The sequence below is a fragment of the Sinocyclocheilus rhinocerous genome, unplaced genomic scaffold (assembly GCF_001515625.1).
Source record: "Sinocyclocheilus rhinocerous isolate Xijiao unplaced genomic scaffold, SAMN03320098_v1.1 scaffold12, whole genome shotgun sequence".
NCBI classification, from domain to species: Eukaryota; Metazoa; Chordata; class Actinopteri; order Cypriniformes; family Cyprinidae; genus Sinocyclocheilus; species Sinocyclocheilus rhinocerous.
Window position 1 is genome coordinate 1,346,171 of NW_015626394.1, and position 14,539 is coordinate 1,360,709.

Genomic DNA, 14,539 nt, shown 5'->3' on the forward strand with positions numbered 1-14,539 from the left:
ATAACTTAAGGGAAAATATAGTCAGTCTCAGTGTTTGGGCGATGTGGAGTCTGAGGGTAAAACTACAAATAAAGTAACAGACTGCTTTTTGAATTTATATACCATTATTGTCATGCTACTTCTTCAATTAAATCAAGCATGCTACTTCCATCTTTATTATAGCATTGCAACATGACAAAACAAAGTATTTAAAGCAGCACAAATTTTTGATTCTGTCCTTATCGTTAGTTGAGTGACTGATGACTTCTATGAAGGACTAGGACTGCTATAAAAATACAATGAAGCATTAAATTAGCAATTTATGATTTAAAAAATAATTTTAAATAGATTTTTTTTAAATGATAAATAAGAAGACGTTTGAATTTATGCTTAAAAGCAAAGTTAAATGTAACAATAAAAAACAAACAAAAAAAAACATTGGCCTTGATGAACAATGGCCACCAGCAAAGGCACAGGTTTTTACATATAAGTTTTACATACAAACATATTGACATTCAGAGGTTTTTACATTTAACTACATTTATAAACATTTGTTAAATAAAATAATTTAAATACGGCAATTTGATATTGTCATTTTTAAAATTTAACTTACATTACTTATAATGAACACATTGGTAACCAATTTCTTTATTTTATTTTTTAAGAGGCTCTCTTAGTCCTCGACAGACTCTTTGTCCTGTATTTTTCTAAGGGAATGGTATTTAAAACAGCCTACCAGAGCATGTGACATTGTTCTTGTCCAGGTGCTGGTTGTCGCCACATGCGCACACCCGGCCTCCTGGGACGGCCAAACAGAGGGTACTGCAACCACCATAATTCACCCGGCAGGCATTGTCACCTAAAAAATAAACATAGGCCTAAACAATAGATATCTACAAATCTTCTTTCCCAATGGCAGGACGACTGTTTATGTGTTCATCCCTTTATGGCTTTTAGCAATGTCTCTCCTTGAAGCACAGAACATAAAGTTCTTCTTCACTGCCCACTCAGAACCAATTTCCTGCTCTTCTGGGATGCTGGTGGTACACGGGGGCATTATTTTTAATCACACGTCAAGTAAATTATGGGAAACACTGGAGACGAGAGCCATTTGACACTCTTTTTCTTTCACAAGACATAATTCGTTGTGTGGGCAATGACACCTATGATGGGGGACGAGAGGAGAAAAACACAGTTTTGTGAGCAAACTGTCACTTATTAAGTTGAGGCACAGGGACAATAATAAAGTTTCATTTAGAGAGGGGTTGAAAGGCATTGTCTGAACCAATGAGATAAAAACTGTTTTGTAATGGCCAATCTGTGGTACTCCAGGGAGCGGAAACACAATTAATCTTTTTCCTGACAAGCGCTTTGAAGAAATTCCTCTTCTGCTGAGAACGTAGACTGTCAAAAAGCCCATATTTTTGAGGCAGGAAATTCATACATGACATAACGGCAGTTCCCCACCTTCTCCTGTCACAAGTCTTGGTGTTATGAATGCTGTAAGTTTGATGTCAAGAGGAGAATATTTAAAACATGATACGAGTCTGCTGGTCCCGAATGCCTATGTCGTCATTCTCAAAAGAGTGAGTCTCTCTGACAAGCAGCGTAATGTCTGCTCCTCTAAAAACACACCGCCCTTAGGTAAGTAAGAGATGAAACATGTGGGAGCCGAACACACAGCTGCGTTCTCTGTGCCACTCGTCTGCATGTGCAAGGGCCCCGCTGAGCAGCGTCCCTCCCTCTGCGTGTTGTGACTGGCAGTTATGAGCGAAGATGACAGTAATCATCCCTCCTTGCCTCAGACATCCACACAGAGTTAAACATTCTAAACAGAGCTTAAGCCCCCACTTGAGCAGATTAAACCCACCCACTCAAACAGTACGGCTCCTGCTCTGCAGTTGGGTCTATGCTGATCAAAGTTAAAACCATGAACAATTGTAATAGCTGCACTGTTTGTAAAAATGTCATTTATTATGAATTATCTGAAAGAATGCACTACTCTATGTAATATGTGAAACAATTTTCCCACCAGATTTTTTTGTGCATTTATTTCAAGCATATTACAGTTTGGTAAAATTAACCATTATGTACCAAAGTCAAAAGTTGTGCACCATTCAGAAATTAATTGAAAAAAAATGTATTTATTCATTTATTTCATTGCAAAAATGTAAAAGTATTTACTGTCACATTTTTATCTAAAAAATGCATTCCTGATGTACTAACAGAGGTGGAAAGTAACGAATTACATTTAGTCTCGTTACTGTAATTGAGTAGCTTTTTTTGTGTACTACTTTTTAAAGTAATTTTTAAAATTTTAATTTAGTAATTTTACTTTTACTTAAGTATATTTTGTTTGAAGTATTGTACTTCGCTACATTTTAAAACACATTAATTACTGAGTAAAAAAAAAATGGAAACTACTCCCTGGAAACTACTGCAGTAAATTATGGGCAGGAGAACAAACTGGCGCTAAAATCACAAGAAAGATGGAGACGGACAAGACAGGCGTTAGTGGTGCAGACCCAGCTGAAAACGAAAAAAGTCTGTTAAAATGCATTTAGAATGATCACAAAATTGAAGATATAGGGGCAGAAAATGTATATATTTATATCATTTTATATAGTAAATCAATATCACGCGAAGAGTGCCGTTTTTTCCTCCAAAAATCAACATGATTACATATAGATTTTTTTTTTACAACAGTTCAATAAACAAGAAGTTAATTAAGAGACTTTTAGACAACATATTGCCTGTTTTTGCTCTATTTTGACAAAAATAATTCCAAACACAGTCACCATATAACACAGTTTTGCGTCTCTGAGCAATGACGGTGTTTCGTTCCTGAATGAATCAACCGTTTAAATGATTCGGTTCAATCGCAATGACTCACTTATTAACAGTGACTTGCTGACACCTACTGGCGGTTTTAATTTCACATTTAAAGTATCTTTTTATTTATTTTTTTAAATATAATTTCAAATGAGTATTCAACATTTTATGTCTTATATATCAAAACATTATTTCTGCATTTGTAACTGCAGGTTAAATGCATTCATGTCCTACATTAAACAGTATGTAATTGTGTTGATACTAATTTAATTTGCCTGGTAACAGCACAAATGTCTTATTATTCTAAAAACTGATTCCTTTAATTAAAAACAACTGGTTTGAGATTTATAGGCCTATCCCGGGGTGCCAAACTCACTTCCTGGAAGGCCCCAGCCCTGCAGAGTTCAGTTCCAACCCTGCTCCAACACACATACCATGTAGTTTTCAAATAAGTCTAAATGATTAGATTAGCTGGATCAGATGTGTTTAATTAGGGTTATATCTAAACTGTGCAGGACTGTGGCCCTCCAGGAACTGACACCCTTGGCCTATACCATTTTTGCCTCCCTCCCACTGTTAAAATATAACAATTTTTACTCTGCGTAAATTTTAAACAAGCTACTTTTTACTTTTACTGGAGTAGATTTTTAGACTGGTACTTTTACTTGTACTTAAGTAAAATTTCATTAATGTAATGGTACTTTTACTTGAGTAGAATATTTTCGTACTCTTTCCACCTCTGTGTATTAATCACTTACAAAAACAAGGAAAGAAACTTTTTTTTTTCTTGTCATGGAAGAAGAACAATTAATTTTCCATAATGCTCTAATTTACTCTTCAAGTTTTCAAAATGGAAGCAACATGAGTTAGGTCACACGATGGAGAACGTAAACAGAAGTTGCCTACTCTTGCCAACAATTAAAATTTGATTTTTTTTTAAATTAATCTTTGTTGTGGTCAGTTCAATTTACATTACAACTTACCTGTATGAATTAAAAGGGAAAAAATATTAAGTCTGACCATTACTCATCAAAATATTATAAAAAAAAGATGAAAAAATGTGTCATTCTGTAATCTTTAACTTTTCTTAAATTGACTTTTAAAGTTTTAAGTTAATGTGACTTTACCCAGCTGGCTTTGTGCATAATATACTCGGAGCCCGAACAGAGGTGGCCGTTCACTCCTCAACAGAGTGACTTCACCAGAGACCAGATCCAGCTGGAAGATGGAGGCATTCATGTACTCCGTCCAGAAGATGGAATTTTGGTACTGTGCAATCCCAAACGGGTGATTGAGTTCCCTGCCACTGTACACAACCTACAGTGAATTGCAAAAAAAAAAAAAAACACACACACATTACCATGCACTGTTCTGACAACTCAGAGAAAGGATTAACTTTTTTTCTCTTTAACGTCTCATTTTTTCTGCTACACAGTAATGGAATGAAAAGTTTAAAAAATAATGTCAACAATGTTCCAATGCTTCAAATATATGCCAGCAAACTCTCAAAATGCACTCTCATTTTGCATTAAATTATTCTTCCAAGACCAAATTATCCAAGCTGTGCAGTAAACATACATTTTATAGCTCTATAAGATCTATTCTGTCAACGTTTGTCTCAATAATAGAGCAGTTTAGTCATGACGTCAATCCATAGGCCTATCCAGGAAGCTAATTTGCCATGGGATCCCTCAGGAATTTCAAATGGGTTTTTATAATAGTGGTTTTCGATCTGGAGTAAAATAAAGTTTGTGGTGAACATTACTTGAAGTTACTTTCCCATTCTGTGCAACAACCTAGGCACAGTCAGACCTCAAATTTCATTTTTGAAATCACTGCCCGATTAAAAATGTGCGTTTATGTGAGTGTGAGTGTACATGCTTGATTAATTGTCGAGTTGTGGTCCTTATATGCCAGCATTAGCATTGGAGTTGAGGGCCATATTAGCAACTTATTAGAAACAAAATTCACATTTGAGGTATCACTGGTGATAATTTATATGTTGTAGAACAAGAGAAGTCATCTTTTCAATTAAATTATGAGGGAACCCAGGCTAAAATGTTAATTCTCTTTCAGGTTTTAGGAAGCTCTTTCTCATTTGTTAAAAATAATCCCATTTGATTTCTAAGATTTCTAAGCTAAGAAATAGCAACATTTGAGCAATTTCACTCACCATTCTGCCAGTGCCATTGAGGTAGATTCTCTCAATGTGATCATAATAGGCATCACACCAGTACATGGTACTGGTTCCATGGTCCAGAGTGAGTCCATTGGGCCACAGCATGTTAGATGTGACAAATATTTTCCTGTTGGAACCATCCATCCAGGCTTTCTCTATTCTACCGATGCTGTCGTTCACCTCATCCTCTTCCCAATCCGTCCAGTATATCCAACTGTACCCAAAACCAGAACAGAGTCAGTGTAGTCCTTGAAAACAGCACTTGTATTTACTTTTGAAGCAGGCATGAATATCAATCACATATTACTCGCTAAGACAGGAAGTGTACAGCTGAAGCAAATTGAAATAAATTGCCTGCAGGTCTAAAAATGTACAAGCTTAACTGAACATAACAAACAAAATATGCTTAAGCAAAGTCAGCAACTCGCACATAGGGGAATCTGGAAATTAATCTGTTTATGTGTACATATATGTATTTTTTTACATTTCACTTTCTATGTTAGGCGTATAGATGCCAACATGAACTGTGATGGGTTAGTGATATTTGAAAAGTGATTAGGTCAATGTTCTGACATGATCTTTTCCCTAGTAAGTGTGCTTAAGGGATTTGTTGCCTCTGAGTACTACTCAGCGGTCAACGCAAGCTTTTCTGTCTCATCAATGATAGAAGCCGTGCTTCAAGTACACCACATAAAACAGAATTGGACAGAGGGCGAATCAAGCGTTCTCTGTCCCGGTGTGTTGGCTACATGACCACCTGAATTATTCAGAAGGCAAACAGCATGATCCAAGTCTGCACATTTCAGACTGTGACAGCATGCAGGGTCCAACCAAAATGAGCAAAGATTACATGTCATTTTCCATGAGTACAGCACAAAACAGGGTCTGAGGCTCGTAAAAAATGAAGTCTTGCTTATATATATATATATATATATATATGTAGCCTGAAGTAGTTGCTGACAATTTTTCATAAATTAATGTAAACTTGTCCAATGAGGCTTTTCTTAAAATAATTTGGATTTAAGCCAGCAGAAAAATAGGGTAACACTTTATTTTAGGGTATCTTAACTAGTTGCTTATTAGCATGCATATTACTAGAATATTAGCCATTTATTAGTACTAATTAAGCACATATTAATTATTCTACATGACGTTATTCTACATCCCTAATCCTATCCAATACCTAAACTTAACAACTACCTTACTAACTATTAATAAGCAGCAAATTAGGATTTTATTGAGGGAAAAGTCGTAGTTAATAGTGAATAAGTGTTCCCTATTCTAAAGTGTAACCAAAAACAATTTAATCCAATAATATTCCAATATTTCTCATATAAAAAAAACACAAAATGTGTGCATCGAATGCTTAAAAAAGTTGCATATACAGTACTGTTCCAATGGTGTTTTTTTTATTTATTTTTTTATGTTTCTGATGTTATGTTATGATGTTTTTGAAAGAATGCTCAACAAGAATGCTCAACATGTCGTCATTATTTGATAAAAAATCCAGTAAACAACAATATTGTGAAATATTATTACAATTTAAAATAACTATTATATTAGTATGCTATATTAGTATGTAATATACTGTCACTTTTGATCAATTAACGCCCTTTCTTAAAAAAAAATAAAAATACTGAACCCAAAGTTTTGAATGTTTGTGGAGTAGCTAATGGCCAGAAAGTGAGAGGAAGACAGACAAAAATAAGGAGTAAATATAGATGAGGATATGAGTGAGAGATAGACACTGAAGATTTCATAAATCCCCTAAACTGGAGCATCAAGCTAGAACAACAATGACTTCATTACACTGTGGAGTTTATGCTCTATGAACTGGTAGGAGTATACAAAATCAGTTTTGACCAGCAGAAAATCCCACAGTTTAGAAAATCTGCTCCTGGGAATGAAGATAGGACAGCAATGAAGTGAGCACAGAGTAGAGATTAAAAAAAAATCAAACAAATGGAGAGACAGAGATGTAAATTGTGAAAGTCCAAATGACAGAATGCAGGATACTAAAAGAGAGAAAAGAGTTACTGAGTCAGGCAAGTTCATTCTTATCATGTTATCACAGGCTGCTTGTGGCATCAACAGAGAGATGCATACTGTATGGGGGGGAAGAGATAAATAAATCAGGACAGGTGGGTGTTATTTCAGGGAGGGAAGCCCATATAGCAGACCAGACAAAGATCAACATGCCACCTGCCTAAATGATAGATGGCCAACTCCTAATTACAGGGCCTAACCCCATTTCTATAAATAAGCCCACAGAGGTGGGTCAAAACAACAGCCAAAATTGTACTAGAGATCATAAAAATAAAGGTTAAATTGGTAAGGTATTTTGATGCAATTCAGTCATAATTGACCCTTTGCAAAGACTTTGCCCCCTTAGTTACTGTTGCGATGTCCGACAAGTCATGGCACTTTCACGCAGTGAAAAATACATTGCAGAGCAAAGAGGACACTGACAAAAGACAAGACAGAGCAGGTTACTTTGGTATGAAACAAAGTCAGCTTTCAAATTTGGTAATTTTTTAAAGAAATTCAAACAATAAATACCATTTTGTGGCTTTTTAATGTGTCGTGACAGATCGCTGTAGCGTCTCAGTTCAAGCGGCATGTGAATTGATCATCTCTTCCTCTTTACTAGTTAAAGCATAAAATAAACATGACTGAACATCAGAAGGTATCTTGTTTCAACCGTGGAAAGATGTCAATACACACCATTTTTCAAATTCAACTCCACCGACGTTAATCTACTCGCCTGTCTGGTTTGTTTGTTGAACAACATGCCAGACTGGGCGTTATGATTTGTCAGATCACCTGTCAATCAAATTCACAGCGAAGGGTCAATTAAGATATTTAAGTAAGATATTTTCACTGGATTGTTAATATTTAGGACACATTTAACACCGCATTTGGATCAACAAATATCTAAACCAAAAACACTAAACCAATTTTTATATTTATAGAAGAATACATATTAATATAAATAATTTAACCATATTTTTATTATTTGTTTAATAATTATATTCTAATATTTTATTTTAGAATAGAGTAATTATTATATTGTTAAAATATCAAATTTGATAAGCTCTCACTCTGCAATTGAAAAGTTAGGAGTCAATATTAAGTCAATATTTTTTCATGTTTTTGAAAGAAATCCCATGCTCACCATGGCTGCATTTATTTGAGTGAAAAATGTACTTGAGATTTTTTAAATTAAGGCTAAATTGATTAAAAAAATTATAATTTGTATTTTGATTCCATTCAGTCATAATATAATATTTAATCAAGACATTTTGTTTAGGTATGGTTGACACTACACTATACGATTTTAATTTTACACTGAAGATTAGACTGGTCAAATTAAATTTGTCACCATGTGCCTACTGTGAGGAGCGAGGAACGAGGTGAACCAAGATCAACAGTCTTTATTGACATCAAGGAATCACACGTATGACACGGGATCGACGTTCAAGAGAGCACGCTAGACATGGAAACACACAGGGCTTAAATCATGGAAGCTAATGAGACACACCTGGGATCAATAGAACTAAATGGGGAACACCTGGAACAAATGATCATAATAAGGACAGGAACGGGAAGGACCAAATAAGGGCATAGGAGGAACACGGGGGGGAAAACCTGGACATGGAGCACGTGGGGAACCAAGCAAGACTGACAGTTAATGTATGCACGCTCCGCCTTGCAAGAAGTCGATTGGAAGATTGCGCCGTGGAACAGACTTGTGCCGCAGGTCAAAACCCCACTGCAACACAGATTCAAGTGCTTCTCACTGCTTACTCTCTATAACTGTGGCTTTTCGTCTTGGTGGCCGCGCGACAAAGCGCTCCCATGCCGTAACATCACAAGCGAGACTCCAAAACTCAAGGAGAGAGCGGTACCCGTGCCGGGACCCATGGCGGAGCAGGCAGACTAGGAAGCTATGGCGGAGCGGGCAGACTAGGAGGCCATGGCGGAGCAGACAGTTCAGGATGCCATGGCAGAACATGGAGCTCAGGGAGCCATGGCAGAGCAGACAGTTCAGGAGGCCATGGCGGAACAGGGAGCTCGGGGAGCCTGGCCTCGGCCCGGCCTCCACAGATGGAGCCCTCTCTGGGCTAAACTCGGGGACTGGAGCCCTCTCAGGGCTAAACTCGGGGACTGGAGCGAGCTCTGGGGCTGGATTCGACACTGGAGCGAGCTCTGGGGCTGGAGCCGACACTGGAGCGAGCTCTGGGGCTGGAGCCCGACACTGGAGCGAGCTCTGGGGCTGGAGCCCGATACTGGAGCGAGCTCTGGGGCTGGAGCCGACACTGGAGCGAGCTCTGGGGCTGGAGCCAACACTGGAGCTGACACTCCCAGGCATACTCGACGAAGGGGAGATCCTTACGGGCTAAAGCAATGAAACGTGTGGCGGTTTCCATGCCGCGGGGAGAAACAACAAGAAAACAAAAGACTTTTCAAAAAACTAAAACAAAATGGGGAGAAGGGGCGCCGATTACTGTTATCGGTGCGGTCTTCTGTCACGGTGTGCCTACTGTGAGGAGTGAGGAACTAGGAGCGAGGAACGAGGAGAATGCAGGAGAATCAAGATCAAAAGTCTTTATTGACATCAAGGAATCACACGTAGGACACGGGATCGACGTTCAAGACAGCACGCTAGACATGGAAACACACAGGGCTTAAATCATGGAAACTAATGGGACACACCTGCGATCAATAGAACTAAACGGGGAACACCTGGAACAAATTATCATAATAAGGACAGGAACAAGAAGGACCAAATAGGGGGGGGACCAGGATGCGGGGAACAAAACACAAGGCTGACAAAATTATAATAATTTCATAATTTTTTTAATAATTAAAGATTGTTAAGTTATTCTAATAATATTGCATAATATTCTAATAATTATTAAATTGTTAAAACGTTACAATTTGATAAGTTGTCTCTTAACTTATCATAAATCTGATGTTTCTCACTCTTACAGCCACAAAAAGCTAGCTTTGCTTTGAAGCACTGTACATGAATCACTCTATTTTGGCCGTCGTTCAAAGTGCATGCAGTCTATACTCTGATGCCCTGTTAGAGAGGTCAAAAATGTACATCCGCTCCAAATTTCCATCTTCCACCTTCATCCTTTTCCTCTGAGACTTTTTTTTAACGGCTGTCAAAACAGGACACATCAATGGCACCTCAGAAGAGGTGTGCTTCTCATTTCCTGTCTGAGCACTAGCTCCAGAAAGCTTTAGCTTTCCACTCCCGAAGAATAGTGTCAAGCAGTCTGCATGACATCCTCTGAGCTGGCAGTTCAGCAGACAATGCTTTTAATGCAGATTTTAATCGCTTCCACACCACTGAAGTTATCCCATCGGGAATGACATGTGGTGGTGACTGGGAGATAAGTTGGCGTTTTTGCATTTTACTCACGCAAATGTGCACTATTTGCAAGTATCTGTTGACAAACTCACAAAAAAGACAGTTTCTAGCTTCCTGTCATTGCCCATTGGTTATTTTATTGTTAGCACTTCCATTCAAGATACATTAGCTTTAGTAAATGCGAGAGAGAGAGTCGCATAAATTGTACAAGCGTAAGGTCTGAGCAATGAATATAATTATGGCTCTGAGTTAATGAACCCATTGTGTCTGTAATAATGAAACTATTCTGCATTTGCTTTCCCTCTCTTCAAATGATTTGGTAATCAACACCACTTGTGTTCATTAAAGATGGTAAAAATCTATTCCAACTTATATTAATTACTTAATGATAAGTGCACACTTTTAAATAAGCCATTTATTTACAGAGATTTAAAAATAAATTAATTAAAAAGTACTCAAAGCACCCTTAAGATACCACGTGGAATGCCCCAAAAGATCTGAAGACCATCGACCAATCAGTATTTAGGTACTTGAGTACTTTTTAATCAGATAAAAAGAGAGTGAGCAGGTTGTCTGATTGGATCTGAGAGGGCCGAGAGTGGTTGTTTCCTCATTGCAGTATCTCACTTCTTCAGCCTTGGCTGGCTGCACCTCCTCAGGATTCACGAGTTACTCTCACACCCAGGGAGGGCGATAATGAGATTGGCTCTGGGCCATCAAACTCACCATTTTTACTGGCCATGCCATGCCAGCTTACTGGTACACACACACACACACACACACACACATTAACCAGTACAGACAGAGATATGCGTGGATAGGCGCATACATGCTTCACTACTCTATGTACAATTGCAATCGCCTCTGAAGCCATGCAGTGTAAACAAATGTTAGTAAATAAACTAGAATGAAGACTGTTCCTTCAGGCCAGGAGGAAAGTGAGTAGAGCTCAGCATTTCATCGCAGATTGCAAATGTTGATGTAAAGGAGGATTACTTATGTTTTTCCAAGCATATTTTAACCAAATTTTCGGTAACACTTTATTTTGATCGTTCACTTTCGACAGTCTACTAACTTTGCAACTACATGTCAACAATCAGTCATTAGAGTATTAGTAGACTTAACATCTGCTAACACTATTTTGTTGGTCCCCCAACAGACATTCTGCTGACTATAAGTAACTTTGCAAGTAACAGTCTACTAATTCTCTAATGAGAGTCAGCTGACATGTAGTTGCAAAGTTAGAATGTCTCAAGTGGACTATTGAAATAAAGTGTAACCGATTTTTTCAGTTAATATAAGGTATATGGCCATATCCACAAAACATAGAACACACCTAGGGAGGCCTGATATTCTGGCACCATATTGGTTAAAGTCCCCCTGCAATCACTAATTTTATCCCTTAAAACTCATCTTTGTTCATCAAAATGACATATTTAAATGTTTTTTTTTTCCCCCATGCAAATAATTAATTCACATCTTGAAATGGAATATAACTCTTGAATATAACTCTACACCCTTACCTCATTGAGTATGCGTGAAATCATGAATATGCCTCCACTCAAACACACCAGCTTGGACCTGCTTCAATTTCACTCAGTTAACTCAAATAGTAAATGCTACACAATGGCAAGTGACAATCTTGGATTAATGGTTCTTGGTATGTCATTCATCGCAGTTTCAAGAATGAATTCTTAAGCGAATTTATTCAAATTTAGAACTGATTATAGCCTAGAAAGCGTGCAAATAACACTCTCCTTACAATCACTAAAAGGCTGTCACACATGTTAGTTCATCGTGATCTCACAAAGTTATGTTATAATCAATGAAGCTCTACACTGCACAAATAATCTCTTATTTACATTGTATCTACACTTTTTTTTTAGAGGATCTGTGCATGTGTAGACCTCAGCACTTTTGAGTGGTGAGTGGATTCTGACTAACTTAAACCTCTGAATGGCCACTGCATTCACGAAACCAACACATATGTCTGTGATTGGCTACATTACTCAATGCTGCAAAAACACATGAAATAGAAACCTTTAACCAGATTTGAAAAGCCCGCCCCACAAATTGGTGGGATTGGTAACATTTGTGATGGTAGGAAACATGCGGTTTCAATAATTAAAAATTATTTCCTTTCAAAAAAAAAAAATGTACAGACCCCTAACCTTTGAAAGGTAGTGTAGATTTTATAATATGGTCCATTTATTGGTTATCAATTTAAATATTAGTGCATCCATGGTAGTTAAATAATAATAAAATATAAAAAAGTAAACAAAAGTAACAAATAGTTCTATCCAAACCATGCATCTATGAATGTTGATAAGCATTTCAAATCATTGTATAATACATAATCTAGGATTGTGATGATCAGCTGTTCTTTCTACTGTACCTATTCAAAGGATCCACCACTATGGCTCTAGGGTGAGACATGTCTCCCTCTAAAAGAGTCTTCCTGGTTTCAGATGCCCGCTCCAGCCTAGCCACGCTGATGGTTTTTCTGTAGCCATCGTTGGTCCAGTAGAGATTATTTCCAATCCAATCTACTGAAATCCCCTCCACATTATCAAGATCTGTAAGAGCACACATAATTCGGCTGCTGAAAAGCTGTTATCAAAAAAACAACAACAACCTTTGTACCTTTTATATGATTTTAATTCAAGCAATTTCAGGTATAAACAGAGTCTTTGTGTAAGAAAATGAAGCAATTTCACAAACTGAAAATACCAATAATATGAAGAAGAATTCAAAATGTTCAGTAATTACCATCTTTGAGAATTGTTTTCCGACTGCTTCCATCGACTTTCTGACACCCTATCAAAAAACTTGTAGTATCAGCAAAGTAAATGTTTCCGGTTTCAGCATGATAGTCAAGAGCTCTTGGATTCACCAAGTCCTCAATAGGAACCATGTGCTCATTGATAGACTTCACATTCATGTCCAAACCACGGATTGTCCCAGGTCGTCCCTTTCCATAGAACAGGAAAAGATCATTCTTGGGTTCTGCGAAGACACAGATAGAAAGTATTAACATAAGTCCTTCTATGTCATTTAAACTACTGGTCAAAAGGTTGGCATACTTATGATTTTTTTTTTGGTCACATGATCCTTTAGAATCATTCTAATATGCTGATTTGCTGCTCAATTATTATCAGTGCTACAAATATTTATAATGGTTCTTATTATTATCAGTGTTTCTTATTATTGCTGCTTAATATTTTTGTAGAAAGCATGATTTTCTTTGATGAATAGGAAGTTAAAAAGAACTAGGGCTGTGCAATTAATCGCATGCGATTGTCATGCGCATCTCGTCAGTAAAGCTGGTCCCATTATTAGTAGTAAATCGCCATCACCTGCTTTCAGATGGAGAGGTATTTAATACACAGAGCCGTAGTTCACTGACAAGCTAGGCGATATCGCGTTCATAATCGAATGCGATTCATCTTCGATTATGAACGTGATATTGTCTAATTGTCAGTGAACTACGGCTCTGTGTAGTAAATGCCGCTCAATCTGAAAGCAGGTGATGGAGATTTACTACTAATCACGGGACCGGCTTTACTGACGAGATGCGCATAGAAATCTTCTGTAATATATGTCTTTACTGTCAATTTCTTATCAATTTAATCTGTCCTTGCTGAATAAAAGTATTTTAATAAAATATAAATAAAATAATTAAAGTAAATGATGTTAAAGGGGTCATATGATGCTGCTAAAAAGAACATTATTTTGTGTTTTTGGTGTAATGAAATGTGTTTACCTTGAGTGAGCGGCGGCCTAGAGCAGTGGTTCCCAACCCTGGTCCTCGAGGCACCCCAACACTGCACGCTTTGCATGTCTCCTTAATCAAACACACCTGATTTTTATAAAGAATAGGTGCATTCGACTTGAAGGACGGCTACAGACGGTAGCCCAACGAGAGCAGTTTTCAACTCCGTCAGGGGCGGAGTTGAAAACGGAGCCATCAAGCCGGACACTTTCTGCTCCCGTTAGTGACGCTCGCGCGGTGTTAGCATACTCTATTACAGATGAAGTGAATTAAATGCAATATTTGTCAAATATACAGACGTTTCAGAAACGTTTTCATGAGCAACAGATATATACTGATTATATACTGCTTAATACATCGCCATCTGTTCAAGAATAAAGTTCAACGTAAATAT

The 14,539-nt window shown here is 37.4% G+C and overlaps 1 protein-coding gene across 1 annotated transcript in view; it reads right to left on the reverse strand.

The window, feature by feature from the left end:
- LOC107714450 (low-density lipoprotein receptor-related protein 1B-like) overlaps positions 1 to 14,539 on the reverse strand; it is a 309,159-nt gene that overhangs the window by 152,906 nt on the left and 141,714 nt on the right. The window contains exons 11-15 of the mRNA XM_016520289.1: positions 13,143 to 13,379; positions 12,769 to 12,949; positions 4,985 to 5,204; positions 3,939 to 4,128; positions 716 to 838 (exon numbers count right to left, since the gene is read on the reverse strand). Of these exons, the coding sequence (XP_016375775.1) occupies positions 716 to 838; positions 3,939 to 4,128; positions 4,985 to 5,204; positions 12,769 to 12,949; positions 13,143 to 13,379 (951 nt within the window). The remainder of the gene's footprint in view (positions 1 to 715; positions 839 to 3,938; positions 4,129 to 4,984; positions 5,205 to 12,768; positions 12,950 to 13,142; positions 13,380 to 14,539) is intronic.